At 33.0% G+C, this 27,920-nt stretch overlaps 3 protein-coding genes across 5 annotated transcripts; 2 read left to right on the top strand and 1 right to left on the bottom strand.

Annotated features, from left to right (window-relative positions):
- Positions 1-4,654: 4,654 nt before the first annotated feature.
- Positions 4,655-11,348, top strand: LOC146959139 (coatomer subunit delta-1-like). Of its 3 annotated transcripts, none has more exons than XM_085740667.1 (12): positions 4,655-4,797; positions 4,902-4,941; positions 5,835-5,874; positions 6,548-6,771; positions 7,149-7,391; positions 7,468-7,642; positions 7,873-8,177; positions 9,786-9,984; positions 10,071-10,224; positions 10,580-10,642; positions 10,741-10,837; positions 11,051-11,348. In XM_085740667.1, exons 2-12 carry the CDS (start codon positions 4,939-4,941, stop codon positions 11,138-11,140), a joined length of 1,593 nt encoding a protein of 530 aa, XP_085596793.1. In that variant the 5' UTR covers positions 4,655-4,797; positions 4,902-4,938; the 3' UTR covers positions 11,141-11,348. The 3 variants fall into 3 exon arrangements, with proteins under 3 accessions (XP_085596793.1, XP_085596795.1, XP_085596794.1); XM_085740668.1 differs by lacking the exon at positions 4,655-4,797 and adding an exon at positions 4,829-4,847 and having other exon boundaries at positions 4,886-4,941; XM_085740669.1 differs by lacking the exon at positions 4,902-4,941.
- A 2,332-nt stretch (positions 11,349-13,680) lies between these two features.
- LOC146959138 (coatomer subunit delta-like) lies at positions 13,681-20,935 on the top strand. Its single transcript, XM_085740666.1, has 12 exons — positions 13,681-13,822; positions 13,917-13,984; positions 15,300-15,339; positions 16,317-16,540; positions 16,944-17,186; positions 17,287-17,464; positions 17,639-17,943; positions 19,184-19,382; positions 19,468-19,621; positions 19,961-20,023; positions 20,131-20,227; positions 20,532-20,935. Exons 2-12 carry the CDS (start codon positions 13,982-13,984, stop codon positions 20,619-20,621), a joined length of 1,596 nt encoding a protein of 531 aa, XP_085596792.1. The 5' UTR covers positions 13,681-13,822; positions 13,917-13,981; the 3' UTR covers positions 20,622-20,935.
- A 1,854-nt stretch (positions 20,936-22,789) lies between these two features.
- Positions 22,790-27,857, bottom strand: VAMP727 (vesicle-associated membrane protein 727). Its single transcript, XM_085740665.1, has 6 exons — positions 27,726-27,857; positions 27,328-27,533; positions 25,566-25,764; positions 25,363-25,483; positions 23,237-23,299; positions 22,790-23,151 (listed from the first exon to the last, which is right to left on the bottom strand). Exons 2-6 carry the CDS (start codon positions 27,515-27,517, stop codon positions 23,008-23,010), a joined length of 717 nt encoding a protein of 238 aa, XP_085596791.1. The 5' UTR covers positions 27,518-27,533; positions 27,726-27,857; the 3' UTR covers positions 22,790-23,007.
- Between the last annotated feature and the right edge of the window lie 63 nt (positions 27,858-27,920).

Below are 27,920 nucleotides of genomic sequence, written 5' to 3'. Positions count from 1 at the left end.
ACATGAGAATATCAGTTAATTCATATTAAACGAGAAATGATAATGTTTTTTTTAAGATGTTGAATTAATCCGCCGGATTAACATCGGAGAGAATTGAAGTGGAACACACTCCTAAGTGGATTATCTATGCATGAATATGTAATCTTAATGACATACATCTTCTAATAACTTTTTTTTTTTTTGGATTTTTTTAAGGAATCTCTTGATAAACACGACATTAACATTTCATATGTTGGAGCGTATATATTTAATTAATAATATATGAACAAGCAAACAAAAGTTAACAAAATTATTCCCTCAAACAAAATTAAATTGACAATTTTTAACTGTTCATGTATCACTATTCTTTTTTTGGTTACATTAAATTATTTTTTTTGGTTACACATGGATCACTATTCGCAGGCAAACGGTCGGATCGGTCGGGTTTCGGGTGAAAACCCTCAATCCAAAGCAAACCACGGGTGAAGATAAGCCACCCATCTCCGTCCATTAGAACAATCGGATTCATCGGTTTTGGTTTATTCGGTTTGTCGGATTTATCGGGCGAGTTGAATCGGTTTAACATTCAGTGCAAAAAAAAAAATTAAGGTTTAAGATTCAGTTCAAAAATTTAACATTCAGTTCAAAAAATCAACAGAATCACATGATAGAACAACATAGAAGATGGATAGAATAATAGGACAATATTCATAGAAAAGGAAAAAAATCAGATCTGATGGAGAAGATCTGTTGGAGAATTGTGAAGGAGAAGAACTGAGATGGCAGCGGCGGTTTAGGTTAAGCTGTTGATGAAGGAGAAGAACAGAGAGGGAGAAACGAGACTGGAGAAGAGAGAAGAGGAAAAATCTTGGTTACGTTGTTAACCTTTTTGTTTGTTTGGGTTGGGCTTGGAATAAAATTGATAGTTTATATGTTTGGGCCGGTCGGTTTAGGATACCGATGGTCCACAAAATTTGAACCGAACCGGCCCATTCTTATCCATCTCAATCCAAATTTTTCACCCATGAGACCCGCCCACCCATTTGAATCCGCCCGATTCGGTTTTCAGTGGGCTGGATTGTCCGGTTTAGGTCGGATAATGTATTTTTGTCCAGCCATTCTATGCATAAGAATTTAGTAAAAATTCATAAACTGCACAATATTATCGATTTATTGTATAAGTTCTTAAAAGGTTTGTCAGAGATAATCTTGACAGGGTTTGTTTAAAAAATGATTTATACGGATATTTATATAAGGAGTACGATTATATTCATGTATAAAAACAAAATTACAATGATAGAATATAAAATATATTTTTGTTAAATGTATTTTTTTACGATTTTTTTTTATTTATTCTTTAAATTTCAAATGTAAATGCGTGTCCTTTGTCTCTTTTTTTAAGAAATGTGTCATCTATCTTATCACTCTTGTCTTGGACGATTATTAAACGGATTTATTTTTACTTTTCAAAATACAGTATATAGATTATTTTTACTTTTCAAAATACAGTATATAGATTTTTTGTCAAAAAAAAAAAAATACAGTATACAGATTTATTGATTACCATTGTTATTTACACCAAACAATGCAGATATTGAATTCTGTCAAACAGAATGTAGACCATTGACTTGAACTTAAGGAAAAAAAAATTAAAAATAGTGTTACTTATTTTCAATTTGAACTTTTTATTTTGTTTTTTTAGAAAAATAATTATTTAGTTTCAATACTATTTTAATTCAAACATTTGCATCGCTTTAATATCATCACTGCTATAGTGACGTGTGTCCTCGTGAGTTTAACTCAGTTTGATAAGGACGATGCATGATATATGCAAGGTTCGGGATTCAAACTCCAACCACCACGAAAAAGTATAGTAACGTGTGACCTTACATTTCCTTGGGCCATAAACCTAAGGTTCATAAGTGAGGTGGGAGTCTTGGAAGTTTTTTCTACAAATGTCATTTCCTCAGAGTTTTGACCTCCTTATTTATAAAAATGTATGGTGTTTGGGCACACACATATTAAAAGATTTTTTATAATAATAAAAAAGAAATTGATAATAAACTGAATTAGTATCTTGAAGAATAATTTTTTTATGTGTGTAACCAAAAACTGTTCATTTGTGTTTGTGACCATAGAAGAATGTCTCTTTTCTCATATGCTTCACAATTTCGTTTCCTCTGGAATGTTAATCAACTATTCATTGACATGGCATATTTAAGGTTTATTGTTGAGTTTTAATTCGAACTTAGGTTGTATGTTTAATTGACTCACAACATAGTGTGTGTTAACTAGCCAATGTTAGACATCAAAGCTTGTATAACTGAATTATTGATAGAACGTGCATGACAGTGTTAGCATCGATCATAAAATTGACCCGTCGATGAAGTGTGTGTTATAGTGTCGGCGTTGATCATTGGGGTTAGCCGAACAAGGTAAGTTTTGTTTTCAAGTTGTTATGTTGTCTTTGAATGACACAATTTGTATGAGTTTTGTTTGTCTTCTTGGTGCGAAGTTATTTGGATCTTTCGTCTTGTTGCAATGTGTTGCTCGGTTATATTGACATATTAACTTCGATTAAATATAAATTAAATTAATGACTTTGACATCTTCAAGTGGTTAATGAGCTACTTGAATTTTCACAAAGAAATATTAGAAACTCGTACATTACAATGTCTTAGATGGATATGGTATGGATAGGAGATCATGAAGTATGTATGTCTGTATATAAGTTGTGAAAAATATGTTTACTGAAGGGAGAAGTGGTCATGGATTGCACTGATGTTAAAATACAATTACAAGCATTATTGTGATAGAGTCTATGTTCATAAAATTTCGCACGAAGCCATACCATTTTGATTTTTAGCCTTTTTATTCTCCAAAAACCTCTAAATGCATATTGAAAATTGTTAAATCAAATGCCTAAATTAAGAAATGTGAGATATGATATTTATTGGAAAAAATTTCATTTTCTTTTTCTTTTTTTAACACTTAAGATATTATTGGAAAAAATTTCATTTGATTTTTCTTTTTTTAACACTTAAGATAATGTGTTTAATTGAGTGATTGTAATTGGTTGATAGTGTAAAGTTTTTTTTACACATTCGGTCTATTCTAATTAGGGTCCGTTTGGTTCGAGAGTTTTGGAGGGGAGGGGAGGGGAGGGGAGATTTTTAATTTGAAGTGTTTGGTTCAATTTTTAGAAGGGGATCGAGGGGAGGGGAGAGGAGCAAATTTTATTGCACTATCAAAATTATCCTTATATTAATTTAAAATCTCAATATTATCCTTGTAACAAGATTTTTTTTTTATTATTATGTTATATTATCTTTGAAACAACTTTTACTATTATTAGGTTATAGGTTATATTATATTGTAACAACTTTTAGAGCCCGTTTGTTATAGCTTTTTTAAGAAAAAAAATCACTTTTTTTAAAAAAATAATCAATTTTAAGAGTTTTGCATCCGTTTGTTACAGATTTTTAAAAAAATCTAAAAACAACTTCAAATGAGAAGTTGTTAAGAGCAGCTTCTCAAAAAATAGATTTTTTTTAGAGGAGAGAGAAAATATGGATCTAAAGATTGAACTAATTTTGTAACAAAAAATCCCTTTTATATAGTTGTATCCAAACAAACTAGATTATTTGTTTAAAAAAAGTGATTTTCATTACGGTAAACAAACGCAAAATAGATTCTGATTTTTCATAAAATCTCTTAGAGCCCGTTTGTTATAGCTTTTTTAAGAAAAAAATCACTTATTTTAAAAAAATAATCACTTTTAAGAGTATTGTATCCGTTTGTTTCAGATTTTAAAAAAAATCAAAATCTAAAAATAATCTAAAAACAGCTTCAAATGAGAAGCTGTTAGGAGCAGCTTAAAATAAAATAGATTTTTTTTAGAGGAGAGAGAAAATATAATTTAAAAGATTGAACTAATTTTGTAACAAAAAAATCCCTTTTATATAGTTGTATCCAAACAAACTAGATTATTTGTTTAAAAAAAGTGATTTTTATTACAGTAAACAAACGCAAAATAGATTCTGATTTTTCATATAATCTCTAAATTATTTTATATCAAAATCACTTTTATTTTAATCCGTAACAAACGGGCCCTAAATTATTTTATGTCAAAATCACTTTTATTTTAATCCGTAACAAACGGGTCCTTATTCCATATTATTAACAATTTCTCCTTGTAACAACTTTTATTCTATATTATTAACAATTTTTCCTTGTAACAACTTTTATTACTGCTTGTAACAACTCTATTACTAATCAATTATTCCATCGTCTACATCATGTTGTTATCGATTGCATCGTTATTGTTTTGTTACTTTATTATCCTTATTTAATTAAGTTTAAGGGTAAAACAATAAAATAATTTTAAAATCCCTCACCTCCCCTTGTGAACCAAACACACTTTTAATTAAAATATCTCCTCTCCCCTCCCCTCCGTTAAAATTCCTCCCCTCCTAATTCTCGAACCAAACGGACCCTTAATCTTATTAACAACTTAACAATTATTTTTTTTAAGGAAAATTAATAAAGTAATATGGACGGTTTAAAAATAAATATTGATTAAAAATGAAAAATTAAATATATGTACCTGAAAAATAAATTTTGATTAAAAATGAAAAATAATATATGTACCTGTTTTGAAGTGCGTTTTTCCTCTGACTCAAAAACCAAAAGCATCATATTTTGCTTCCAGTAGATCAACCTGAGCTCCGCCTCAGTCTTTCCCTGCCCCATTGCTTCCTCTTCCTTTTCCCTCACATTCCTTGCAGATCTACTCTCCCCAATCTCTCATCGCGTTCGGTAAAATTTTCTTTCTCATTTTCATCTTCTCTTCGCTATACTTATCCATTCAATTGCATATCTTACTTACGGATCTAAACTTTGTTTTTTCCTTTCATTCGCAGATTCAATTCCATTTAATTTCACAGATCAACCGCAAATATGGTATCGCTTATTGTTTCTTATTCTTTGAACTTTAATATTAATTGTATCAATGAATTTCACTTCTCATGTTTTCTTCATTTTCATTACAATGGTTTCATGTATGAGTTTAACCTGTGATCTAATATTACGGTTTCAAGGAAATTCCTAGTATATGTTAATATCCTTTGAAATTGAGATCCTTGCTTAATTTCACGGTTCTAAGTAATTTTGTATCTTCTGCTATAGTTTATGCTACCGTGTGCTCTGTTTTGTTGTTTGCCTTTATTTTTGCTACATGTATTTCAATGTTTAATGTAATCCTAGAAAATTAAACACAAGCGGGCATCAACCTGCGCTGCTAACCCTTTCTAAATGGCAAAACCAATCCTCCAAAATTGGAACCATTATCCGTGCTGCTTTAAACTCTTATGGAGTGATGTGGTTTGGCGTTATTTTTCCTCGTAGCATTACATTTTAGTTGGTCTAGGCCTCCTGTTGGGCGAAAAAGATGGAATCCAAAGTTAGGAGGATAGGACTGCCAAACTAGATTGTTTTAGCGGCTTTCTTGCCAAATGGCATCTGGGTGTGGCTCAAATGGTGAAGCTAAAAAATATGGTTTTTGGTTTAGATAAAAGAAGAATTCACTTGAGTATTGAACCTGTATTTTCTGTTTCTTTTTACATGTTTTTGGCTTTCTATTTCGTAATGTTTGATTTTCTTTTATCCCGAATTTAGTTGTGTAACATTTAATGTTTGATTTCATCCTAAAAGGTCACAAGCTCATTCCCTTTAGTAAATTGGAAAAGCAAACATCTCTTGGCTTAGGAAATATAGAAGTTTCGTATCCGTTCCTGATTTACTATTTGTATAGTTATTTTTTTCTTCTTCAATTTTTGTTTTTGTTTGTTGTACAGGTTGTGCTTGCTGCATCCATTGTCGGCAAATCTGGTAAAGGTGAGTTCTTTGCATCCCTTCACTAACTTGCGATTTTTTACCCGTAATTTTAGAATAATTAACACCAATAGTCTGTGTCTAGCTTGCTTTCCATTTGTACTCATTGTATTGTATACTTCATTGAACAGCAATTTAGAGATGCAACCTTTAGCTATAGTTAACTTTAAGCTAGACATGTGCATCTGGGACGGGGAATATATAAGAAATTACTTTCAGGAAGGGCAGTACCTTTCCAGGAATATGTACATTGGTTGAACATGTGGAAAATCAGCTAATGAAGTTATTTCTTTTCCTCTGGTTTAAAACATGGTCACTGATGTTGAGATAACTAATACATGTTACAAGCCTTAATCAGGAAACCTAAAATGTATATTTTGCTATATGACTTCTTTTAAGTTTTATCTGAATAATCTATCTGCTCATCACTTTATGTCAGCAACATAGACCATTGGGTTGCCTATTTTAATTATTCCATATTTTTTGTGTGTCTGATTCCTTAGTATTACATCTTATTATTTGGAATATTTTTTTCCCCTTGACATTCAGGACAATCTTTTAAATTAATAAACAGCAGCTTATTCCTGAATTGATGTTTTATTTGATTGTGCCTAAATATTTACGGACTCAACACCCATACCCTTATGCCAATAAATCTTTTGCTTTTTGATTACAGTGCTAGTCTCTAGACAGTTTGTGGATATGTGTCGGATAAGAATTGAGGGACTTCTAGCTGCGTTTCCCAAGTTGATAGGCACTGGGAAACAACACACATATATCGAGACTGAGAACATTCGCTATGTTTATCAGCCAATAGAAGCTCTATACTTGCTTCTTGTAACGAACAAACAGAGCAATATAATGGATGATTTAGATACTCTGAGACTTCTCTCCAAACTGGTATTCTTTCTGTGATCCTTCAAATTTGACATTTTGTGTTCCCAAATCCATTTATTTTCAATTGATTGGTCAATTCATCTTGTTGGGAGAATTATTGATTTTGTCATTAACTTGGTATGACTTGCTGGCCTGAATCTAGAATTTTGGGCCCTGTCGTCTTAATTTCCTGCCATATTGACGTTTTCATGGGGTTTTGATGGGACAATTATGATCATTTAAACATGGCTTTTAGGTCCTTGAATTTTATAGGAAGGTTTAGGATGGATGAAATGATTTTTAGTAGGAGGTATTTTACCTTTTTGAATCAGTTTTAAAACCCTTAAATTAAACTTGTGTCAAAATGTTTTCTTATTCAGTTCATTACTCAATAATTTTAGGTCCCTGAATATTCTTATTCCCTTGATGAAGAGGGTATCTGCAAACATGCCTTTGAGCTGATTTCTGCGTTTGATGAAGTCATCTCTCTTGGTCACAAGGAAAATGTGACCGTTGCACAAGTTAAGCAATACTGTGAGATGGAAAGTCATGAAGAGAAGCTTTACAAGCTGGTTCAGCAGAGCAAGGTCAATGAAACTAAGGATCTAATGAAGCGGAAAGCAAGTGAGATTGATAAAAGCAAGGTTTGGTTGGAGAGACTACTATTTATTTATTTTCATGTTTTTACTTTCAATTGAATTTAATACAATTATCGTGCAGATTGAAAAGAATAGAGGTGATAAAGGAGGATTTGGTCCTTTAACGTCAATGGGATCTGGAAGAATTGAAAATAGCTTTAGTGACATGAGCATATCTAGCACTGGAACTGGTTTTGGAAGTGGCTCTGGTTTTGGATCGATCACTGATGTTGATTCCTTTTCTACCAAGCCTAAAGGTTGGTTTTCATAGATTCCCACAAATTCTTCTAGAATGCCTTTAAATGTAACGACTCAGAATGGCAATGAAGCATGCAATATACAGGCAGCACTTGTTCATCAAAATACATATGCTTGTCCCCATCAAAAAGGGGGAGATTGCTGAACCAAAGTGTAACCTTTTCATTTAACATGTTTCTGAATAAAGAGTAACATTTTCATTTATGTACTCTCCTATTCTCTTCCTTAGGTCGTCCAACTGCATCTGCAACTGCTCCGCCAAAGGGCCTTGGTATGAAGCTTGGTAAATCTCAAAAGACAAACCAGTTTTTGGAATCATTGAAAGCAGAAGGTGAGGTTATTCTTGAAGTTGATCAGCCAAAACTTGGCCCGCCTCGGTCAGCTGCCCTGCCACTTATTGATCCCATCACTTTAACTGTTGAGGAGAAACTAAACGTGACACTGAAAAGAGATGGTGGACTTAGTAATTTTGATGTTCAAGGAACATTGTCTCTTCAAATTCTTAACAAAGAGGATGGACATGTTCAAGTTCAGGTATTACATTCTCACTATCTCTAACTAACTCCATGCGTGTCCATTTGACTGCCGCTTTGCATAACCTGAGCAGTCTTTTTTGATAAGTAATTATTTATTGACATGAATAGTGAAATATATTGTCTCCTGCTTAATTTTTTTATGTTTTCTTTATTTAGGCCTCATATACTCTTGTCAAAGTTTGCATCCTCTGTAAATGCAGTTGTCAGTAATATTGAAGGTTAACAATGAGCTAATTTTCAAACAAGCAATGTTTAAAAACCAGCCTATCTTTTAGTGTTTAATGTAAGACTCAAATAAGTTAATTATAAGTTTTTGCAAGACGTAGTTGTCTTCAGTTTTTGTGGTGATTCAGATGTTTAGCTTATACCCTCTGATTCGAAGTATTTTCATTTCTGTGTTTTATCTGTGTATTTCAGTTTGGGCCTTGTGTTTATCTCAATCCCACTCTAGAGCATCTTGTTAGGACTTGAAAGTCGTGAATAGTAAGCATGTATACTAGAGGGAAGAAGAAGCAGTAATAGGGTAGTTGGTAGTTCAGAGAATATGTTATTGTACAAGTTAGTTTGTAGATATAAATATCAGGTAAGAGAGAGAAGGGAAAGGATCATTGACTCATTTGCAACTCACTAATGATTCAAATGTGAAGAGAATTCATCCCTTGGCAAAGCAGAGCTATAATAGCTCTGAGAAATGAAAGCACGTCTTTCTTTTCTTTAAACACTCGTTTTCTTAATTCTTGTTATTGAATCTAGAACCCGTCACAGCTAGCAGTAGTAGCTTGTTTAGAGTTCTAGTCTTCTGAAGTTGATTAATTTCTTAGTTTCTTTTGCTAACTGTCTCTACTGTGCATTGTAGTTGTAACTGCAACTCAATGTTATTAATAGTTGTACAAACTCATTTTTTGCCAGAATGAAAATACATATAACTTTCAGCTTCAGATTCTCTTTGAAATTTTCCTCCACTTTCCCTCACTTTCCTCTGTTTTCTCTTATCACCATTCTAACTACCATCAGATCATATAGTTGTGTTAAATATATCAATTTTTAATATTTTTGCCTAAAGAAGCTTAGACTTTTGAATTAAATATGTCGACACAAAGGGAAAAATTAAAAGGGAGGAAGAGAGGGAAAATAAAAAGAGAATGGGGGTGGATAAAAGTGGCAATTCATTCAATTAGCCAGAAAGGCTGAAGCTGAAGAGTATTATACTGATGGTTAACTTGAAGTTCTTGTAGGGTGGTATCAATGCTGGTCCATTCTTTGACAATGAAGGATACATGTGCTTTTAATTATGAATCATTTTGGATAGGTTTAATCAGTATTTTCTTGTGAGAGAATTGGGGCCATCGGGAGGAAGGTCGCAGCCCGTTGAAAATCTGCAGAATCATAATCCTGGGAGATTTTCCCCATTTTTTTGTAATAAAATACTACTTCGGATTATTTGTATACTTGTCTTGTCTTGTCTTCTCCTACCATCCTTCAGTCTTGACTCTTGAGATTCCCAGCCTAGGTTTACTCATGCCTTGAAATTTGTTTTGAATGAAAATATCTATTCAGGAGAACAATTAAAAGAGATGTACTTACATATCGTGCCTTGTTTTTGCAGGTTCAGACTGGTGAGAATCAAGCCGTCTCTTTCAAGACACACCCTAACATGAACAAAGAATTATTTGCCAATGAATATATATTAGGCCTGAAGGATCCAAATAGGCCTTTCCCCACTGGTCAAGCCAGTGATGCCGGAGGTGTTGGTCTTTTAAGGTGGAGAATGCAAAGCACTGATGAGTCAATGGTGCCACTGACAAGTAAGTCAATAAATTTCATTGTTTCTGGCTGCTATTTTGTCTTCATGTATTTATAACTTACAGTGTGCTATACATGTATAATGCAGTCAACTGTTGGCCCTCTTCTTCTGGAAATGAAACTTATGTCAACATTGAATATGAGGCTTCATCAATGTTTGATCTGCGCAATGTTGTGATTTCAGTACCCCTTCCAGCTCTTCGAGAAGCTCCATCTGTTAGTCAGATTGATGGGGAATGGAGGTGTGGAAATTATTTTTGTTTTCTTCCTTTGAATAAGTGTTGGGGACAGTCTTGTTTTTTGCATTTCATGTTGAAGTCTGCAGTAAATAAACCAGTCGTTTTGTATTGGAAATAATACTATCTGTTACTCTTGTAAATGGTCTGCAATCTTGAATTATCTGACTAAATTTGCATGAATTATGATGCTCTGTGAAACTAATACTGCTTCCCCCTCCCCTTCTCCTACTCCTCCTCCTCTCATAAGATCATGAGTTTAGTCCTTAATATTTTATTATGGTTGTAAATAATTTTACTCCACGTGTACACATTAAATTCTTACTCTCTTTTTAGTTCCTTAATAAAATTGGCTTTGCAGGTATGATTCTAGGAGTTCCATTTTGGAGTGGTCTGTCCTGCTGATTGATAATTCAAATCGCAGGTATGCTAAAATTGGAATGGTTGTTTTAGAGCTCACTTATGCTATATTTTGATCTTTGTATTTTTAGATTTGTTGTCTGATCTTAATATATTTGGCAGTGGGTCACTGGAGTTTGTTGTTCCACAAGCAGATGCATCAGCATTCTTTCCCATTTCAGTTCGTTTTATAGCAACTGATACATTTAGTGACCTGAAGGTTTGTCTGATGATTTTTTTTTTTCCATCTGACTTTGTGAGCATACATGCATAGTGCTTTTTATGAAATGATCTGGCTGAAACTGACGCATGCATTGAACTAGATATTTTTTGGCAAGGAAATATTATACATGTCTAAGTGTCGAGTATCACTTCATTCAAGTGTACAATGATGGACTACAGTTGACTTAATGTTTTTGGCTTGTCTTTGTAGGTTACAAACATCATTCCGCTAAAGGGTGGCAATCCGCCCAAATTTGCTCAGAGAACACAGTTGATAACGGAAAATTATCAAGTTGTCTGATTGATTATCCTTCTGACTTTGAGATTTTATGACAGTTTTGCTTTCACAGTTGCGGTTTTTTTTTTTAATTGGCTTTTATTCGCCATGTTGCATCATTTGTTACCATGAGTTCATAATTTAGATTCATCGTAATTAGTTAGGAACTTAAACCAGTGTGTATTGTTTCTATCTATCTATATAATAATAACATGTATATTTAATGTGGAAAGTTGCCTTACCCGTTCCCCCCTGTTCTCTATTAATTGGAGTCTATAATATAGTATGCTGTTAATTTGGAAGGGAATTGAGATCGATGATGGTTAAAGCAAACTAATTACGCGAGTATAAGTATAGAAAGAAAAGTGATGCATTGATTTATTATTCTCACTATGGAGTAACCAATGTAAGGCTTTGGTGATATTCGATCGTTAAATAATGTTGAACTTGGAGTCATAAGCTTCGGCCATTAGGCCTTTGAAGGGAGGGAAGGAAATGAAGGGAGACATAGGAAAACTCTCACGGTTTTTGGGAAAGTTGCTTTTTGAAAGCATTATTCATAATTGAAGATTTATTCATCCAACATTTTTGTTTTGAAGATTTATTCATAATTCTCCCAAAACCCATCAAAGCCTTCTCCAATGCATTGTTTTGAGTTCTTCCGTATTGGAAGATTTTAGTTTAGTGAAGGAAAATAAAATTTTATGTAAGTTAGGGAGCCTAATCACCATTCCCTTTTCTTCCAAAGCTCCTTAGTCCGTCTAATTCAATTTGATTTTATGGTGGATTGAGTGGTAAAAATCATGATTCATCAACATCCCAATTCATTATGAGGTGGTCCACCGAACTTATCTTAATCTCTTCTGTTAAAATTTAAATTTTTATAATTTTTTTTCTTTCATTTGTGCACATATTTTTCAATCTTTTGAAATCAAGAAAAATTTCCATGATTGAAAAGACAGTTTGAAGTTAAAAATGTGTTTAACAAGTCAAGCTCAAACTTTTCTGATACCATGTTTTAACAAGCCAAAGTCTAAGCTTTTAGTCATATTTGTTTAAATAATCAAATGCAAATCATTAATTTTTTATATAGGCCAAACTTAAACAAATTCGATTTGGTTAGACTAGTTTACACACTTATATCTCCCAATTAAACTAAAGATTAAGGAAAATACATATTCTCGCGAGTAATTATTGGTTGACACCTTTTTTAGTGTACCACTCATGTACACCCCTATGTGGCATGGATATCTTGGTAATTTCACCTCAAAACCACAACCTTCCTTTCCCTTTAGTCCACTACTTCTCTCTCTCATATCTTTAAGGGTGGTACAAAGGTGGTATGCCACCTAAGGATGCCAACCTATCACCACTCTTTATTCTTTCTCTTTTACATGTATTTTTGTTTTTTGGGTTAATTAAGTTTTTGGTCTCTATAAATATCTGCAGTTTTGTTTTTAGTCCCTATAAAAACAAATCACATTTTTTAGTCCCTACAAAATTTTCCGTTAGTGTTTTTAGTCCCTGTTAAATTAAAATTTGTTTAATTATGCTTAAACTTCTAAATTTTTGAAAGATTTTTTACATACATGTTTATACAATCGTAAGACACTCTTTCATAAAATCTTTTAGTTTTTTAACATGTAATGAATTAAATATGAATTTTTCTAAAAGCCAAAATTTCAAGATTATATTAATGAAAATTTGGACTTAATAATAAAATTTTGAGTTACTTTTTTGATGAGGAACTTTGTATAATGTTCTAAATAAATATGTAAAAATTTTAAAAGTTTAAGCACAATTAAGCAAATTTTAATTTTACAAGGACTAAAACTATGTGTTAGTCCCTATTAAATTAAAATTTGTTTAATTATACTTAAACTTTTATATTTTTAAATGATTTTTAACATACATGTTAAGAACATTATAATAATCTCTTTTATAAAAAATTAGAATTTTTTAACATGTAATGAATTAAATATAATTTTTTTAAAACGTCAAAAATTCAAGATAAAACTAACGAAACTTTGGACCTAAAATTAAAGTTTTTAGCTAATTTATTGCGGCGGAACGTTTTATAATGTTTTAAACAAGTATGTAAAAAAACATTAAAAAATTTAAAATTTTAAGTATAAATTAAACAAATTTTAAATTAACAAGGACTAAAAACACTAACGGAAAATTTTGTAGGGACTAAAAAATGTGATTTATTTTTTATAGGGACTAAAAACAAAACTACAGATATTTATAGAGATCAAAAACTTAATTAACCCTTATTTTTTTGTACACTTGTGACATTATGGTTGGTCAATGTCACCAACTACAATGTCATCCTTAGTATTACCCTATTCTCTTGAGAGTTATATATATATATATATATATATATATATATATATATATATATATATATATATTTTTTTTTTTTTTTTTGGTATATGCTCTGGTCTAGATCTTGGGGTTTTGAGTGAATATTGAGTGTGCAGTAAAAATAAAGAATTTTGATTGGATGATCCACGCATACCCTTTAAATGAAATAAAAAGGGCAGCAGCACCGGACTCGAGTTAGATTAACCCCCGTCCTGCCTTGCTTCGATTCTGATCCTCTCTCTCTTCGCTTCTCGGTGACGCTAACCTCTCTCTCTCTCTCTCTCTCTCTCTCTCTCTCTCTGCGATTCAGATCATATTCGAATCTCAGATCCTGCTTTGGTAATCTCTCTGCTACAATCACTACATTGCCTACCTCGATTCCAGATCCAATGGTTCCTAACTACGCGATTCATTTTTATTTTTATTTTTGCAGATTCAATTCATCACTATCACTAGAACAATAACCATTTTCCTCATTTCAATTCTCCAAACCAAAAAATGGTAACTCACCTTCGTCTTCACCACTACTTTCATATTTCACTACTTCATCGTGTTTTGCATTGCTTAACCCTTTCACCCTGATTACTTTATGTTTTTCCTCTTAATTTCACTATTTAATTGTTTATTCATGTTGATAGAATTATATTGGTACTCTAGCTACTCCAATTATATAGTTTTAATTTGTGATCTGAGAATTTCGTAATATATGTTGGTGTGTTTTAAAATTGAAATCGTTATATATAAATTTGATATTCTACATTAGTTTTTATCTTGATTTGTCCAAATTACTGGTGATCTTCTCGTGCAAGCTTATGTTGATGTTTGATTTGCTTTTAATATTTTTTTTATTTAGTTATAATGTGTGATGTCATCCAAAATGTTGATGTATGAAGCAGAGGCACTACATGGACATAGGCACATTGACACCGATAATAATTTGAGAAACTCCAGGTGTGTTGGTGTTGTCGATGTCCCAGACACCTGAACATGCCTTCGATAGTGTCGGTGCTACATAGATTGTGATGAGTTTTATTGATGACCAATTTGCTTGTTCGATTGGTGGGAGTGGATTATGGCATGTACAAAAGCAATAGGCTCATTCCCTTCAGTATTCTAGAAAAACAAAATATCGATTTAGGAAAAGCAATAGGCTCACACTTATTAGTTTATGTTTTTCTTCTTGATTTTAGCATTTAATTGTTTATTCATGTTTATGGAATAATTTTGGTATTATAGCTACTCCAATTTTGTTATATGTATGTATACAATTTTAATCTTGATCGAAGACGTGTCTGATGTTTGACACATGTCACTGTTCGACACTAACACATGTTCAGAATTGAAATATGTCATCTTCTCAAATCATTAACGGTGTCGACGTGTCAATGTCCTTATCTGTGCTTCATAGGTTTTAATTCGTGATTTGGAAATAAAATCCGTGGGCATTCTTAATGTTTCTTGACCTGTTTTAAAGGATTTACATTGTTTTATAATTTGAGAAAATTCAGATGTGTTGATGTCAGTGTCGGACAATGACACGTGTCAGACACCGGGACATGCCTTTGATCAGAAGTGTCGGTGCTACAGAGATTGTGATAAACTTCACTGTATGAGCAATTTGCTTGTCAGTTTTCTGTAGGCTCCATTGGTGAGAGTGGATCACTGTTTGTTCAAAAGCAATAGGCTCATTCCCTTTAGTAATCTAGAACAACAAAATCTCTTGACTTAAGAAAAATAAAAGTTCCTTATATGTTCCTGATTTTCTCATTGTACCATTAGTTTTTACTTCAAATTTTGGTTTTTATTTGTTGTACAGGTTGTCCTTGCTGCATCCATTGTTGGAAAATCTGGTAAAGGTGAGTTCCTAAAGCAACCCCCACTCACCCGTGGTTTTTTATCTCTAAATTTACAAAAATCATCTCAAACAGTTTATGTGTAGCTCACTTTCCATTTGTTGTCATTGTATTGTACGACCTCAGTAAATAACAATTTCACTAAGATAAGAGAAACATATGGCTTTGTTGGGTAAAAAATAGTGAATAGCTGATAAGCGAGCTTATAGGGAATAGCTAATAATTAAGCTTATAGCTGATCACGGATAAGCTAGCAAATTAAATTTGTAGTGTTTGGTAAAATTAGTGGTTGAACTAAGCTTATAAATATGAAATGACATGAAAGTGTTTGGTAAAATTTTGATAACTTATGATAACCTATAAGCTACTTGGATTAGCTTATCAAAAAATGCTATAAGCTAGTAAAAATAAGGTATAAGCTCGTGAGAAAGTGACAGTTAACAAACGGTTTTTTTTTTTTTTTGTTGTCAAATGAGCTTATAAGACATAAGCTATAAGCTCAAATTTATGTTTTACCAAACAGACTCGTAATAATATTTGGTTGAAAAACATAGTCACTGATGTTGAGATAACTAATGTATTGTTACAAGCCTCAATTGTGACACGTAATTTGTATCTTTTGCTATATGACTTCTTTTATATATACAATCTATCTGCTCATCACTTTTTGTCAACAACATAGACCACCGAGTTATGAAATCCATTTTCTATTTCAATTATTCCATCTTTTTGTGTGTCTGATTCTTAATAATATATCTTATTTATTTGGAAATTATTTTTTTCCTTCGACATTAGGATATCACCCCGCTTAGTGGGATAAGGCGGTTGTTGTTGTTGTTGTTCACATTAGGATATCATTTTAGTTTATAAACATCAGTTTAGTCCTAAATTGATGTTTTATTTAATGGTGCCTAAGTAATTATGGATTCAACACCCATACCGCCGCCTTATGCCAATAAACCTTTTGCTTTTTGTTACAGTGCTAGTCTCTAGACAGTTTGTGGATATGTCTCGGATAAGAATTGAGGGACTTCTAGCAGCATTTCCCAAGTTGATAGGCACTGGGAAACAACACACATATATTGAGACTGAGAACGTGCGCTATGTTTATCAGCCGATAGAAGCTCTGTACCTGCTTCTTGTAACAAACAAACAGAGCAACATACTGGAAGATTTGGATACTCTGAGACTTCTCTCCAAACTTGTATTCTTTCTGAAATCCATTTATTTTCAATTGATTGGTCTTTTCGTCTTGTTAGGAGCATTATTGGTTTTGTTGTTAACTTAGTATGACTTGCTGGCCTGAGTCTAGAATTTTTGTGCCATGTCTTCTCAATTTCCTGTCATATTGGTGCTTTCATGGGGTTTTGACGGTACAATTATGATATGCCTAAGTTTCATTTCTTCATTTACATGTGGTATTCAGTACATTGAATTTTATAGGTGTTTGGTATATTGAATTTTATAAGGTTTAGGATTGATGAAATTGTTTTTAGTGGGAGGTATTTTACCATTTTGAATCAGTTTTAATGCCCTTAAATTAATTTTTTTGTCAAACTGCTTTCTTACCTTGCTCTTATATTCAGTTCATTACTTAATATTTTTAGGTCCCTGAATATTCTTATTCCCTTGACGAAGAGGGTATCTGCAAACATGCCTTTGAGCTGATTTTTGCGTTTGATGAAGTCATCTCTCTTGGGCACAAGGAAAGTGTGACCGTTGCACAAGTTAAGCAATACTGTGAGATGGAAAGTCACGAAGAAAAGCTTTACAAGCTGGTTCAGCAGAGCAAGGTCAATGAAACTAAGGATCTTATGAAGCGGAAAGCAAGTGAGATTGATAAGAGCAAGGTATGATTGGAGGGACTGCTATTTATTAATTTTTTTACATTCACTTTTAAGTCTGTGATTGCTCATAATTTAATTGAATGTAATACATTTTGTTGTTCAGATTGAAAAGAATAGAGGTGATAAAGGAGGCTTTGGTCCGTTAACGTCAATGGGATCTGGAAGAATTGAAAATAGCTTCAGTGATATGAGCATATCTAGCAGTGGAACTGGTTTTGGAAGTGGCTCTGGTTTTGGATTGACCACAACTGATGTTGATTCCTTTTCTACCAAGCCTAAAGGTTGGTTGTCATAAATTCTCACAAAATTCTTCTGTAATGCTTTTAAATGTAACGACTGTGAATGGCAATGAAGCATGCAATGTCCAAACTGTGCCTTGTTCTGTGCCAATATTATCATGTTTCTGAATAAAGGGTAATCTTTTCATTTATGTACTCTACTATTCTCTTCCTTAGGCCGTCCAACTGCATCTGCCACTGCTCCGCCAAAGGGTCTTGGTATGAAGCTTGGTAAATCTCAAAAGACAAATCAGTTTTTGGAATCGTTGAAAGCAGAAGGTGAGGTCATTCTTGAAGTTGTTCAGCCAAAACTTGGCCAGTCTAGGACAGCTGCCCCACCACTTACAGATCCGGTCACTTTAACTGTTGAGGAGAAATTAAATGTCACACTAAAACGAGATGGCGGAGTTAGTAATTTTGATGTTCAAGGCCAATTGTCTCTCCAAATTCTTAACCAAGAAGATGGACATATTCAAGTTCAGGTATTGTATAGTCACTATCTCCCAAGCTCTGTGTGCTGTGACTGCTGGTTTGCATAACCAGGAATTCATTTTGAATAATTAACTAATGACATGCAAAATTTATAGCTATTTCTTTTAATCACATCATCATTTGGGGTAAAAGTTCATGTGAAACAAATTCTTTTTCCTGGCTTAGATGTTATCTATTGACATGCAAATTCCCATGATTTACATGAGGTTTAGTTTGCAGTGATATGTTGGACAAACAATTATCTACGTTTCTTATCGATAATGTTTAAAAATCAGTCGGAATGCAAGTTCCTTGGTTCAAATAAATCAATTATAAAGTTTTTTTAGCTAGATTTTTTAAGGCATCAATGTTATACTTAAGATGAGCTGTTTTATGGGTGATAGCCACCTGTTCAATCTTCTCACAGACATGGTGGGATTGGTACCTATTTTCAGAAGTGAAAAGCTTATCTTTAATTAAAGAATGAAAGAATAACAGTATTCAATTACTGGATCAGCCAATAACTTTTCCTCCTTCTGGCAATCCACTGTTCCCTCCTTTTATTAACTTCCCTAACTAACCTAGCCTAACTATAGCCAAGGCAGTTAAAGCTATCATTAATTCTGTTAGGTACTGATCGTGGTTCCCTACAATCGTTACCATTTCTCCTACTGTACAACCATTTAATAGGTGGTATGGTAGCACAACCGTTTGGTCATATAGTTGTGCGTTCTCCTATATTTTGGACAGAGAGAACAACTACAACAACCAAGCCTTATTCTTCTTGGACTAGGTGAGGTCCTGAAAGAGAGAAGTAAATGAAATATGTTAATATGGGTGTGGCTGTTCAATTAGGCCTAAAATACCTGTAAGGTATTACACTGACGGTTCTTTTGTCAATCTCAAAGCATTATGTTGCTTTTGATATGTGGTGTATTTTAGGGACTGAAACAATCATTTTGGTTACCTATTTGGGGATAGTTTTCGCCCATGATGAAGAAAAAAATGAAGAGTTTGTGCCCGGAAATACAATTTTCAATATACGAAATGATATATTTTTCTGTTCTATCAAATTATTTGTTTTCTTTTCTCTCTACATTTTCCAGTTTTTTTTTTTGTACATCACCTAAAATTTCTCTTATTCATTCTGAAGTGCTCCGATTCTTCCCCTCTTCTCAAGACCCTTTTTGTATGCATATATCACTGGAAGACAACTAAAGTATCGGCACTTATCATGCCTTGTTTTTGCAGGTCCAAACTGGTGATAATCAAGCCATCTCTTTCAAGACACACCCTAACATGAATAAAGAGTTATTTGCCAACGAATATATACTAGGTCTAAAGGATCCCAACAGGCCTTTCCCCACTGGTCAAGCCAGTGATGCCGCCGGTGTTGGTCTTTTAAAGTGGAGAATGCAGAGCACCGATGAGTCAATGGTGCCGCTGACAAGTGAGTTAACATCGATCATTGACGTGGTCAACTACTTATGTTCATGCATTAATAACTTACAGTCTTCTGTATATTTCTAATGCAGTCAACTGTTGGCCCTCTTCTTCTGGAAACGAGACTTATGTCAGCATTGAATATGAGGCTTCATCAATGTTTGATCTGAGGAATGTTGTGGTTTCGGTACCTCTTCCAGCTCTCCGAGAAGCACCATCTGTTAGTCAGATTGATGGAGAATGGAGGTGTGTAATTTGTTGTTTTCCTTTCTCTGAACAATTGTTAGGGGACAACCATGGTTTTTGTGTTTTGGGTTGAAGTCTGGTATAAATGAGCTGATGGTTTGTAGAATTTGTTACACATTGTAAATGTTTGCAAGCTTTAAACCACCAACTAAATTTGTTTGAATTAGAATGTTCGGTAGAACTAATTTTTCTTTCCCACATTGCTCCTCCCCTCCCCTCCCCTCCCAAAATCATCAATTGATGACTTTCATAATTTTTTACTTTTATTTATAGTTCTAAATCATTTAATGTCACCTTACATTCTTGCTCTCTAATTCTGCAATAAAATTGGCTTTGCAGGTATGACTCTAGGAATTCCATCTTGGAGTGGACTGTCCTTCTGATTGATAATTCAAATCGCAGGTATGCGAAATTGGAATGGTTTTTTAAGAGCTAACTTGTCCTGTTATTATCTTTATTTTTATTGGACGTGTTTTGTGACGTTTGTCTGATTATAATATATTTGGCAGTGGGTCGATGGAGTTTGTTGTTCCACAAGCCGATTCATCAGCATTCTTTCCCATTTCAGTTCGTTTTACGGCAACTGATACATTTAGTGACCTGAAGGTTCGTATGGATTGGTTTTTTTTTCTTTCTTTCTGGCATTCAAATTTATTTGGAACAGTGAATGTATAGTGTAGTTTGAAACAATGTCAAAATGGTCTGTTTAAAATTTGAAACTGACACATTTATTGACCTGAAGATGTTTGTATGACTGAAGGTATTTTTTCATGTCTAAATAAAAGTTACTTTCATTAAACTCCTTATACCATCCGTCAACTGCAGTTATGGATAACATGTGACATACTATTGCTTGAATATTGATGTAATGGGATCTTAACTAATACTTCTTTTTTGCTTCTCTTTGCAGGTTACAAACATCATACCACTTAAGGGTGGTAATCCTCCCAAATATGCTCAGAGAACACAGTTGATAACAGAAAACTACCAAGTTGTGTGATTGATTTTTTCATCTTGGCTTTGAGCTTCTATGACAGTTTTACTTTTACAGCTGTGTCTCTTCATCAATAGGATTTATTTCTAGTTGCAGTGTTTGCTAGTAATGAATTTATACGTTTGGTTCTACTTGTCAAGACATTGGAGAAAACTATGATACTTGTATTCACTATGATGGCAAGCGTCTTTATGAGGAAAACACGAGTATTTGTTATCCGATACTTGGTAGTAGACTGACTAGTTCTGTATGTAATGTTGAATCTTTGCTAAAACATTTTTTGTAGTTTATATATCTTTAAAATACATTTCTCAACAAAACATGATTCAAAACTTGAGGTATGTTTGGATTAATTGTTGTGGAGGGTCAAATCTATATTTTGTTATGTATGAGATTTAAAAAAACCGTGAAGAAAAAAAAAGCATGATAAATTATCATAATTTTTTTTAGAAACAATGAGTCAAATTTTTAGAAACAATTTATAGCTTCGTTGATTTTAAGAACAATAAACCAATATGCTGTACTTAATTGAAGTAGTGGTCCCATTTGTGGTAGTCTTATTTTAGTAAAATTCGACATCGTTCGATAGTATTAATAATATCGTCAAAGTTTATATACAACTTTTGAAAATTCTGCATCACAGCTATCTAGTTGCATATTATGTATGAGTTGGATTTGTATGGTAATTCATTTCAATAAAATTAAGTTCACATGATTATAAGGAACGTGTATTGACATTCAAAATAATAATAAGGAACATTTATTTTAACACTGTAGTCATTCAAATGATTAGGTAGATATAAAGTAACCTTGCAAGCGAGTTCCTCTTTAATGGATATGGTTGTAATTTGTATGGTTGAATACTTGAGTAGAGGAAGCCTTACATGTTATTTCCTTTTTATGAATGAAATTTCATAATTTTACCATATACACAAATGCCTCTGTAATTTTTTTTGAAGGAAATGCCTTTGTAATTTTGTTAACACAATTTCTCTGTCATATAAATATAATGTAAAATTGTCAAGCTCGGAATACAACAACTTTCGTATATATCCCTGAAACAAATTGGGTTTGAAAGATTAATTATAATACTCTTTGACCGGAATATTTGATAATAATATAAGTTTATTTGCATATTTATGTGATGTTATTAAGTGGGTTATTTTGGTGGGTGCTTCAATTATATTCTAATATGTATGCTTGATTAAAATATGTATGTTCGCTAACTTTTTGAGTTGAAGTAAAAAATTTGTTTGTGAGCAAGAGGATTTCAAAGGCAAACCTTTTATGGCACTGAAGTCGTGTTGATTTGAATGGTTACACTATTGCACACACTCACAAAATGGATTAGTAAAGTGAATTTAGTTTACTTTTTTTAGTTTTCTGACTTGTATTTTCCACTATAGGCAATCAAGTTCGAGAGATAGTAAAATACTTGAAGTTGTTACCATTTCTAATGGAGATTCAAATCGTGATTCACCAAATTATAAATTTTTCTCAAGATCTAAAATGTGATTAAATATTTGAACGACAATATTTTTGCTAAAAGAATTTTTATTAAATAATTTTCAAAGCTTGCCACTATTAGGTTCTGTACCTATCTAAACACAATCTAGTTATTCATCTTGATTTAAGTATGTTATGGCTTTGCTATACAAGAGTATTAGGAATACTTCCATTTCAAAGACTTTGATGGTGAAGAAGAAAGAGTATACATCCCAATCTAAATGATGTAGATTGCTCTGAAAAGGTCCGCACTAGAGTTCTTGGAGCACTCTTTCACTCTCTGGTGGTGCTAGACACTCTATGAGAAGAAGAAAAAAAGCAATATGAAATTCTTAATAATTAAGCACTATATTTTCATAGTAATCAGAGAAACTAGGGTTCCTAATGGGAGACCAATTCTCGAAGTGTGAAATAAGTGAAGGACCAACATTAATCATTTTTTTAAGAGCTAAAGTTAGATTATGAGTATTTTATAACCAAAAATATTTAATCCTGAATCTTTTTACTAGTCAAAATTTAACCCCTTTAAAAAACCTTCCCAAAATTTAAAAGAATAATGTAATAGTTTGCTTTTCAGCTAAACTTGTAATCTATCCTACCCGATGCTAGCTCTTGTAAACATAAATACACTTCAACAAGGCAAGGAGAAACCTTGTCAAAAGTCTAAATGGTAAAAGCATAATGATTATATACACAACCACCCCAGTTATTATGTCAGCTATAATAAGCTTGATTCAAAGTGACCAGCAGTATAGCACAAGCTTCATTACAGCCAATAAAAGTAACCATAAATTCCATGCACCAAATTCAATGTACAAGTGGAATATATCATTTTCTACACATCCCTTATGTGCCCAAATACAGAATTCAATTTCTTATAACTCAATCAACATTTGAAACCCCCACAAGCAATAACCCATAATATTATAACTAAGATAAGGATTCCTCCTCCCACCATCAGCTTCATTTGGAGATTCTGCAGCCACATCTTCCTTCTTAGCTGCCTGCCCTGCCTCTGGAAGCTGTCAGCCTAAATTTTAACGCAAATAAATACAATCACAACAGTAGATTGTTTCAGAGTTCGGAAATGTTTGGATTTGGATAATAGTTAATACCTGGAACTGCAAGTTTTCCGTTTTATCCACCAAAAGTTCAATCTTCTCCCCACGATCCAACACCTTCAAAACAACGAGTGCAAATGATGTTTAAAAGTGCTTTGTATTCAGAAACATGGTTTTTGAAAATAGTTGAGAAATTTAAATGTTTTCTTCTGATTCCTGGTTTAAAACTGAAACATAAATCATATATATGGTGATTTTGTTCATTAGAAAACAACAAAGATTGTCTTAATAATCATCCGGCATAAAAAGTATAGTATATTCTAATTTAAGTATCCAACGGGACTCAGACCCTCTGCAGTATCCCAATTTAACCAAAAGAAAAATTATCACAGTTAAAACCTCTGTTGGTCTAACTGTCAGAATCACTCAACTTATGCTTATTTGCTTTAATATTTTATGAGTAATCAAAAGGAAAATTACTGAAGTACAATTTTTGAAAGACAAGCTACAAAATCAAAGTATCAAACCCAAGCAAATCTTATAAAGCCATGGCCTGGAAGAGACGCTAGCACATGGATCTGGAAATTTTATGTTGTTAAATATAAGAGAAGGTCCTGTTATAAAGATAAAGACAATTTCAAACATAGCTAGAGGACCTTCATCATGGCTGGATACTTTTCTACACAACAAAGTTTGTGTCTGTCTCTCTCCTACATGTTGATCCAGTGATATGAGAGGATCCAAATCCTAATCAGTATGCCTAAACATCAAAAGTTGAAATGAATGTGAAAACTACTTGTATGAGCGCCCATGTCAATTTTTATTAGCTAGATGAGTATACTATACGATGTGTGTAATGAAGAATTATTAGACAGTGCATAGTTTTCATTACAATAAAACCTTCCAAAAAAATTGGCTCCAATTAACAGAAAGTTCCGTCTCTTTAGGCTTTGTTTGCGGGTTTGGAAGGCAATGGAGGGGAGGGATTTGGGAAAAAGGAAGGAGCGAGTGGAAAAAATAGAGGACTTTGAGAGGGGAGGGCTTTGGGCGGGTTCTTTTGCTTCATAATAGAGAATCCTTCTAATTTGAAGGAACTCGTATAGGGGGAGGGTTTACATGAACATGAATTTTTCAAATTCAATCTATGTTGTTATAACTTATAATATTCTTAAAATTAAAAATATATTTATCATTCTCTAAAAAAATACTCTTCCAAAAAAAGTGAAAGATTTCTCTATTTTTCCCTATACGTTTTCACCCCCACAGCCCTCCACTCCCCTCCAAACTCCCAAACAATGCCTTAGAAAATGCATGCATATAATGCTCAACTGGCAATCTTCATCTAGTCCCACTCGGGCAATTCAATGGAGTGGCCTAAAGAAAACTAGAATAGTAATAAAATTATGCATTTCTTATTACTGAAGAATATAATTATATAAGGTTAGCATTTTCCTTTCGTAACTTCTTGAAATGAATAATTTTAAATTATAGTCAGTTGAATAAGTTGAATATACAAAATCGCTTCGAGTATATAGAAGCTTTTCCCATTAGGTCGGGTTAGTGACATGAATCAAATGGTGTCGCAATGAACAAACGTAATTTAAAGACAAACCATTTAAACCTAAATCATTTTTATGGTTTGGCGCTTGATCCTGTAAATTCTTGGCCTATCTTACCGCTAACTTCCAGACTACCTTCCATCTAATATATTCTCCTTATGATACTCTATCGTCTTGGCCACAACAGGTGCTTTCCTGATTTTAAGCTAAAGTATACTGGTCAAGCTTTCATATTTTTAGTGCTTCCTGAGTCCCCCCAGGTAAGAATATCATAACCACCAAAGTTTTTTCCAAACTAGGTGGAGTTGATTAGATGGACCAAATGATGTCATTGTTTATCGAAAATAAAATCTATAGAAAAGCCATACACATCTAAACACTCTTAACACGTCCAACCAGAAAGCATAATCAAAATACACAAGTTTAAAACAGAATTACAATACTAATGTAATCATCCCTTGTATATCATTTAAAGGCAAAAAACAAAAAAACAAAACAGTGCATCCAGACACAAGACTAGGTAGTATTTCGACCAAGCATTAGCGCTGAAAACATATAGTAGAAACAGAAAGAATGCATGTGTGTGTTAAAAAATGCATGAGTGTGTTATTAGGTTTATACCTTCTCAATATTATCCATCATTATCCCCTTGACCTCAGTTATTTGAGCCTTCAACTTTGATAGTTTACTCATTTCTTCAGGATGGGTCAAACAATACTGCATATGCCCCTTAAGACTTGGCCTGCATAACGAGATCAAAATACTGTAAAACAAACAACAAAAAAGTGAACAAAAACTTAAAAAGTGATCAAACATAAACCAACCCAAATTCTCTATCAAGATTGTATGCAATGCTAAATCTATCTTCAAACAAATCATCGTCCTCATCATCATCAGCAAGTGGATGGTCGCTTGCATTCTTAATACTAGCACCATAACGCTGGTTAAAGTCATCCTTCACCCGTTCCAAAAACACAAAAGGAACACTCCTTCCAATTGATTCATCAGCAACAACAAGGAAAACTGCATCATACATCATCACATGTTATGTAACAGCCATGGCAGCAGATCTAGTAAATAATAATAAACAAGATCTAAATATGATTTTAGTCTCTGCAATTATAACGATTTGTTTTTTTTGGATTATGTCTCTACAAATTCAAAAACGATTGCTTTTAGACCCTAAATCAGCTCATTGGGCCACAGTGGCGGAGCCAGGATTTTCATAGAGCCTGGGCGAAAAAATTACCGCAAATTCACATGTGACATAATATATATATATATATATATATATATATATATATATATATATATATATATATATATATATATATATAGTCATATATCGAAATAAAAGAAGTTCATTATTTTTTCAACAAAATATAATCTTTCAACGGATGAAAGAGAGATGAAATAAGAGAGATGAAATATAATCTTTCAACGGATGTTGTCAACACCGACAATATCAAAGCCAACTCAATGAGGTTTGTTGGGGGTATACATATTCAGTAGGTTATTTGGGTTCGCGGTACATTCAATTCAGTGGCGTATCCAGGACCCTGGTCCAGGGGGTGCAGTAGAGAAATAATGTAAATGTTTGATGTGGATTCGGTCCAATAAAGAATCCTACTATTTTTAATAATTTTAAAAAAATATTATTTTTGTTCTCCATTAATTTTTATTATTGTAAAATTCATCTTTTACTAAAAAAAAAAAGTAAAACACCACCTTTGGTCAAATTTTTAGAGATAACACACCTAGAAACTAATTTTTTTTTGAAAGAAACACACCTAAAAACTATTATTTATGCAGTTAAATAAATTACACACATAGATGAATGTGTAGTTGCAAAACTTTTTCAACTTTTTATCCTTTTACCTAAAGTGTCCAAAGTACTCGAATTCATCTATATGTGTTAAAAGCAAGTCAAAAGCCCCTAATCCAAAAGTATGTTATGTGGCCAAAGACCCAAGCCCATATTAGCATACACAACAATCCTAATATGGTTTGTTCACAAAACCAGACGCCACACCTTCTTCTTCTTTGTCCTGCACTTCTATTTCTCTTTTTCAGCAACTACTTCAATCCTTCTATCTTCTTTTGTTTTTGCTTTCTATTTTTTTCTATTGACAGTGTGTGTGAGAGAGAAACTCAAGGTGCAACACTAATTTTTCAGGGGGTTCAAAACAAGAAAACATAAGATTGTAGGTGCAATTTGCCTCCCCTGTTTTTTCATTATCTCTCTTCTCTTGACTATGATTGTGAGTTTGCCCAATATATATTTTTTTCAAGTGTGTTAATCGGCTTTGGGTTGAACATAATGTGAAGAAATTATCGATTGAGCCCGGGCGAGTGCCCGGGGTCGCCGGGCGGTAGATGTGCCACTGTTGGGCCATGTGGCGTCACATGGCATGATTATATGGGGCCGTGTATGACGACAGAACTAAAAGCAACAGTCTTCAAATTTGCAGGGACTGAATCCAAACAACAAAAACTTACTATACTAAAACTAAAAAACGCTATAATTGCAGGGACTAAAATCATATTTAAACTTAATAAACAATACAAAAAAAAAGTTGATTATACCGAATCCATTGTCTAAGAGGAAATTGAAGGTGTGACCATCACAAGAATAAGTGTATTTGGTGCTATTTGAAGGAAGCTTATTCAAACATTGAACAGCAATGGTACTGAAATTTCCAGTATATTGAGTATGTTCTGCTAAAACAACAGTTCCTTTAGCAACAAAGCTATATATCAAACCCCTTTGACTCATTCTCACAAAAACTACACTGCAACAAACAACAAGATACAAATTCAATCACTATAAAAAACCTAATCAAGTTGTAAATAACAAAATTAATCAGAAAAATCTAGCAAGAAAAGGTCAAATTGTGATTATAATTAACCCTAATTGAGGTCAGAAAGTAAACTAGGAAGACCACGAATCAGGGTAAAATTAGAATTAAAATTGAAGAAAGAACCTGTAGTAGAGCGAGATCAAAAGAAGGAGAGGTTTGATTCGTTGCGATTTGATAGAAGAAGGAAGAAAGAAAAGGAAAGTATTAATAATGACAGCGTTTTTAATTTGTATCAGTTTCGTCAAGCAACGTGTTAGAACAAGTTTGTGTAACTAACACTTAAGTACTAAGAGCATCTCCAATGGGGGGTCCTTATTT

The sequence above is a fragment of the Medicago sativa genome, chromosome 1 (assembly GCF_051527215.1).
Source record: "Medicago sativa cultivar Bolivia chromosome 1, Bolivia_mono, whole genome shotgun sequence".
NCBI lineage: Eukaryota > Viridiplantae > Streptophyta > Magnoliopsida > Fabales > Fabaceae > Medicago > Medicago sativa.
Note: the sequence above shows the minus strand (reverse complement) of the source record. Positions and strands in the feature narration are given on the sequence as shown.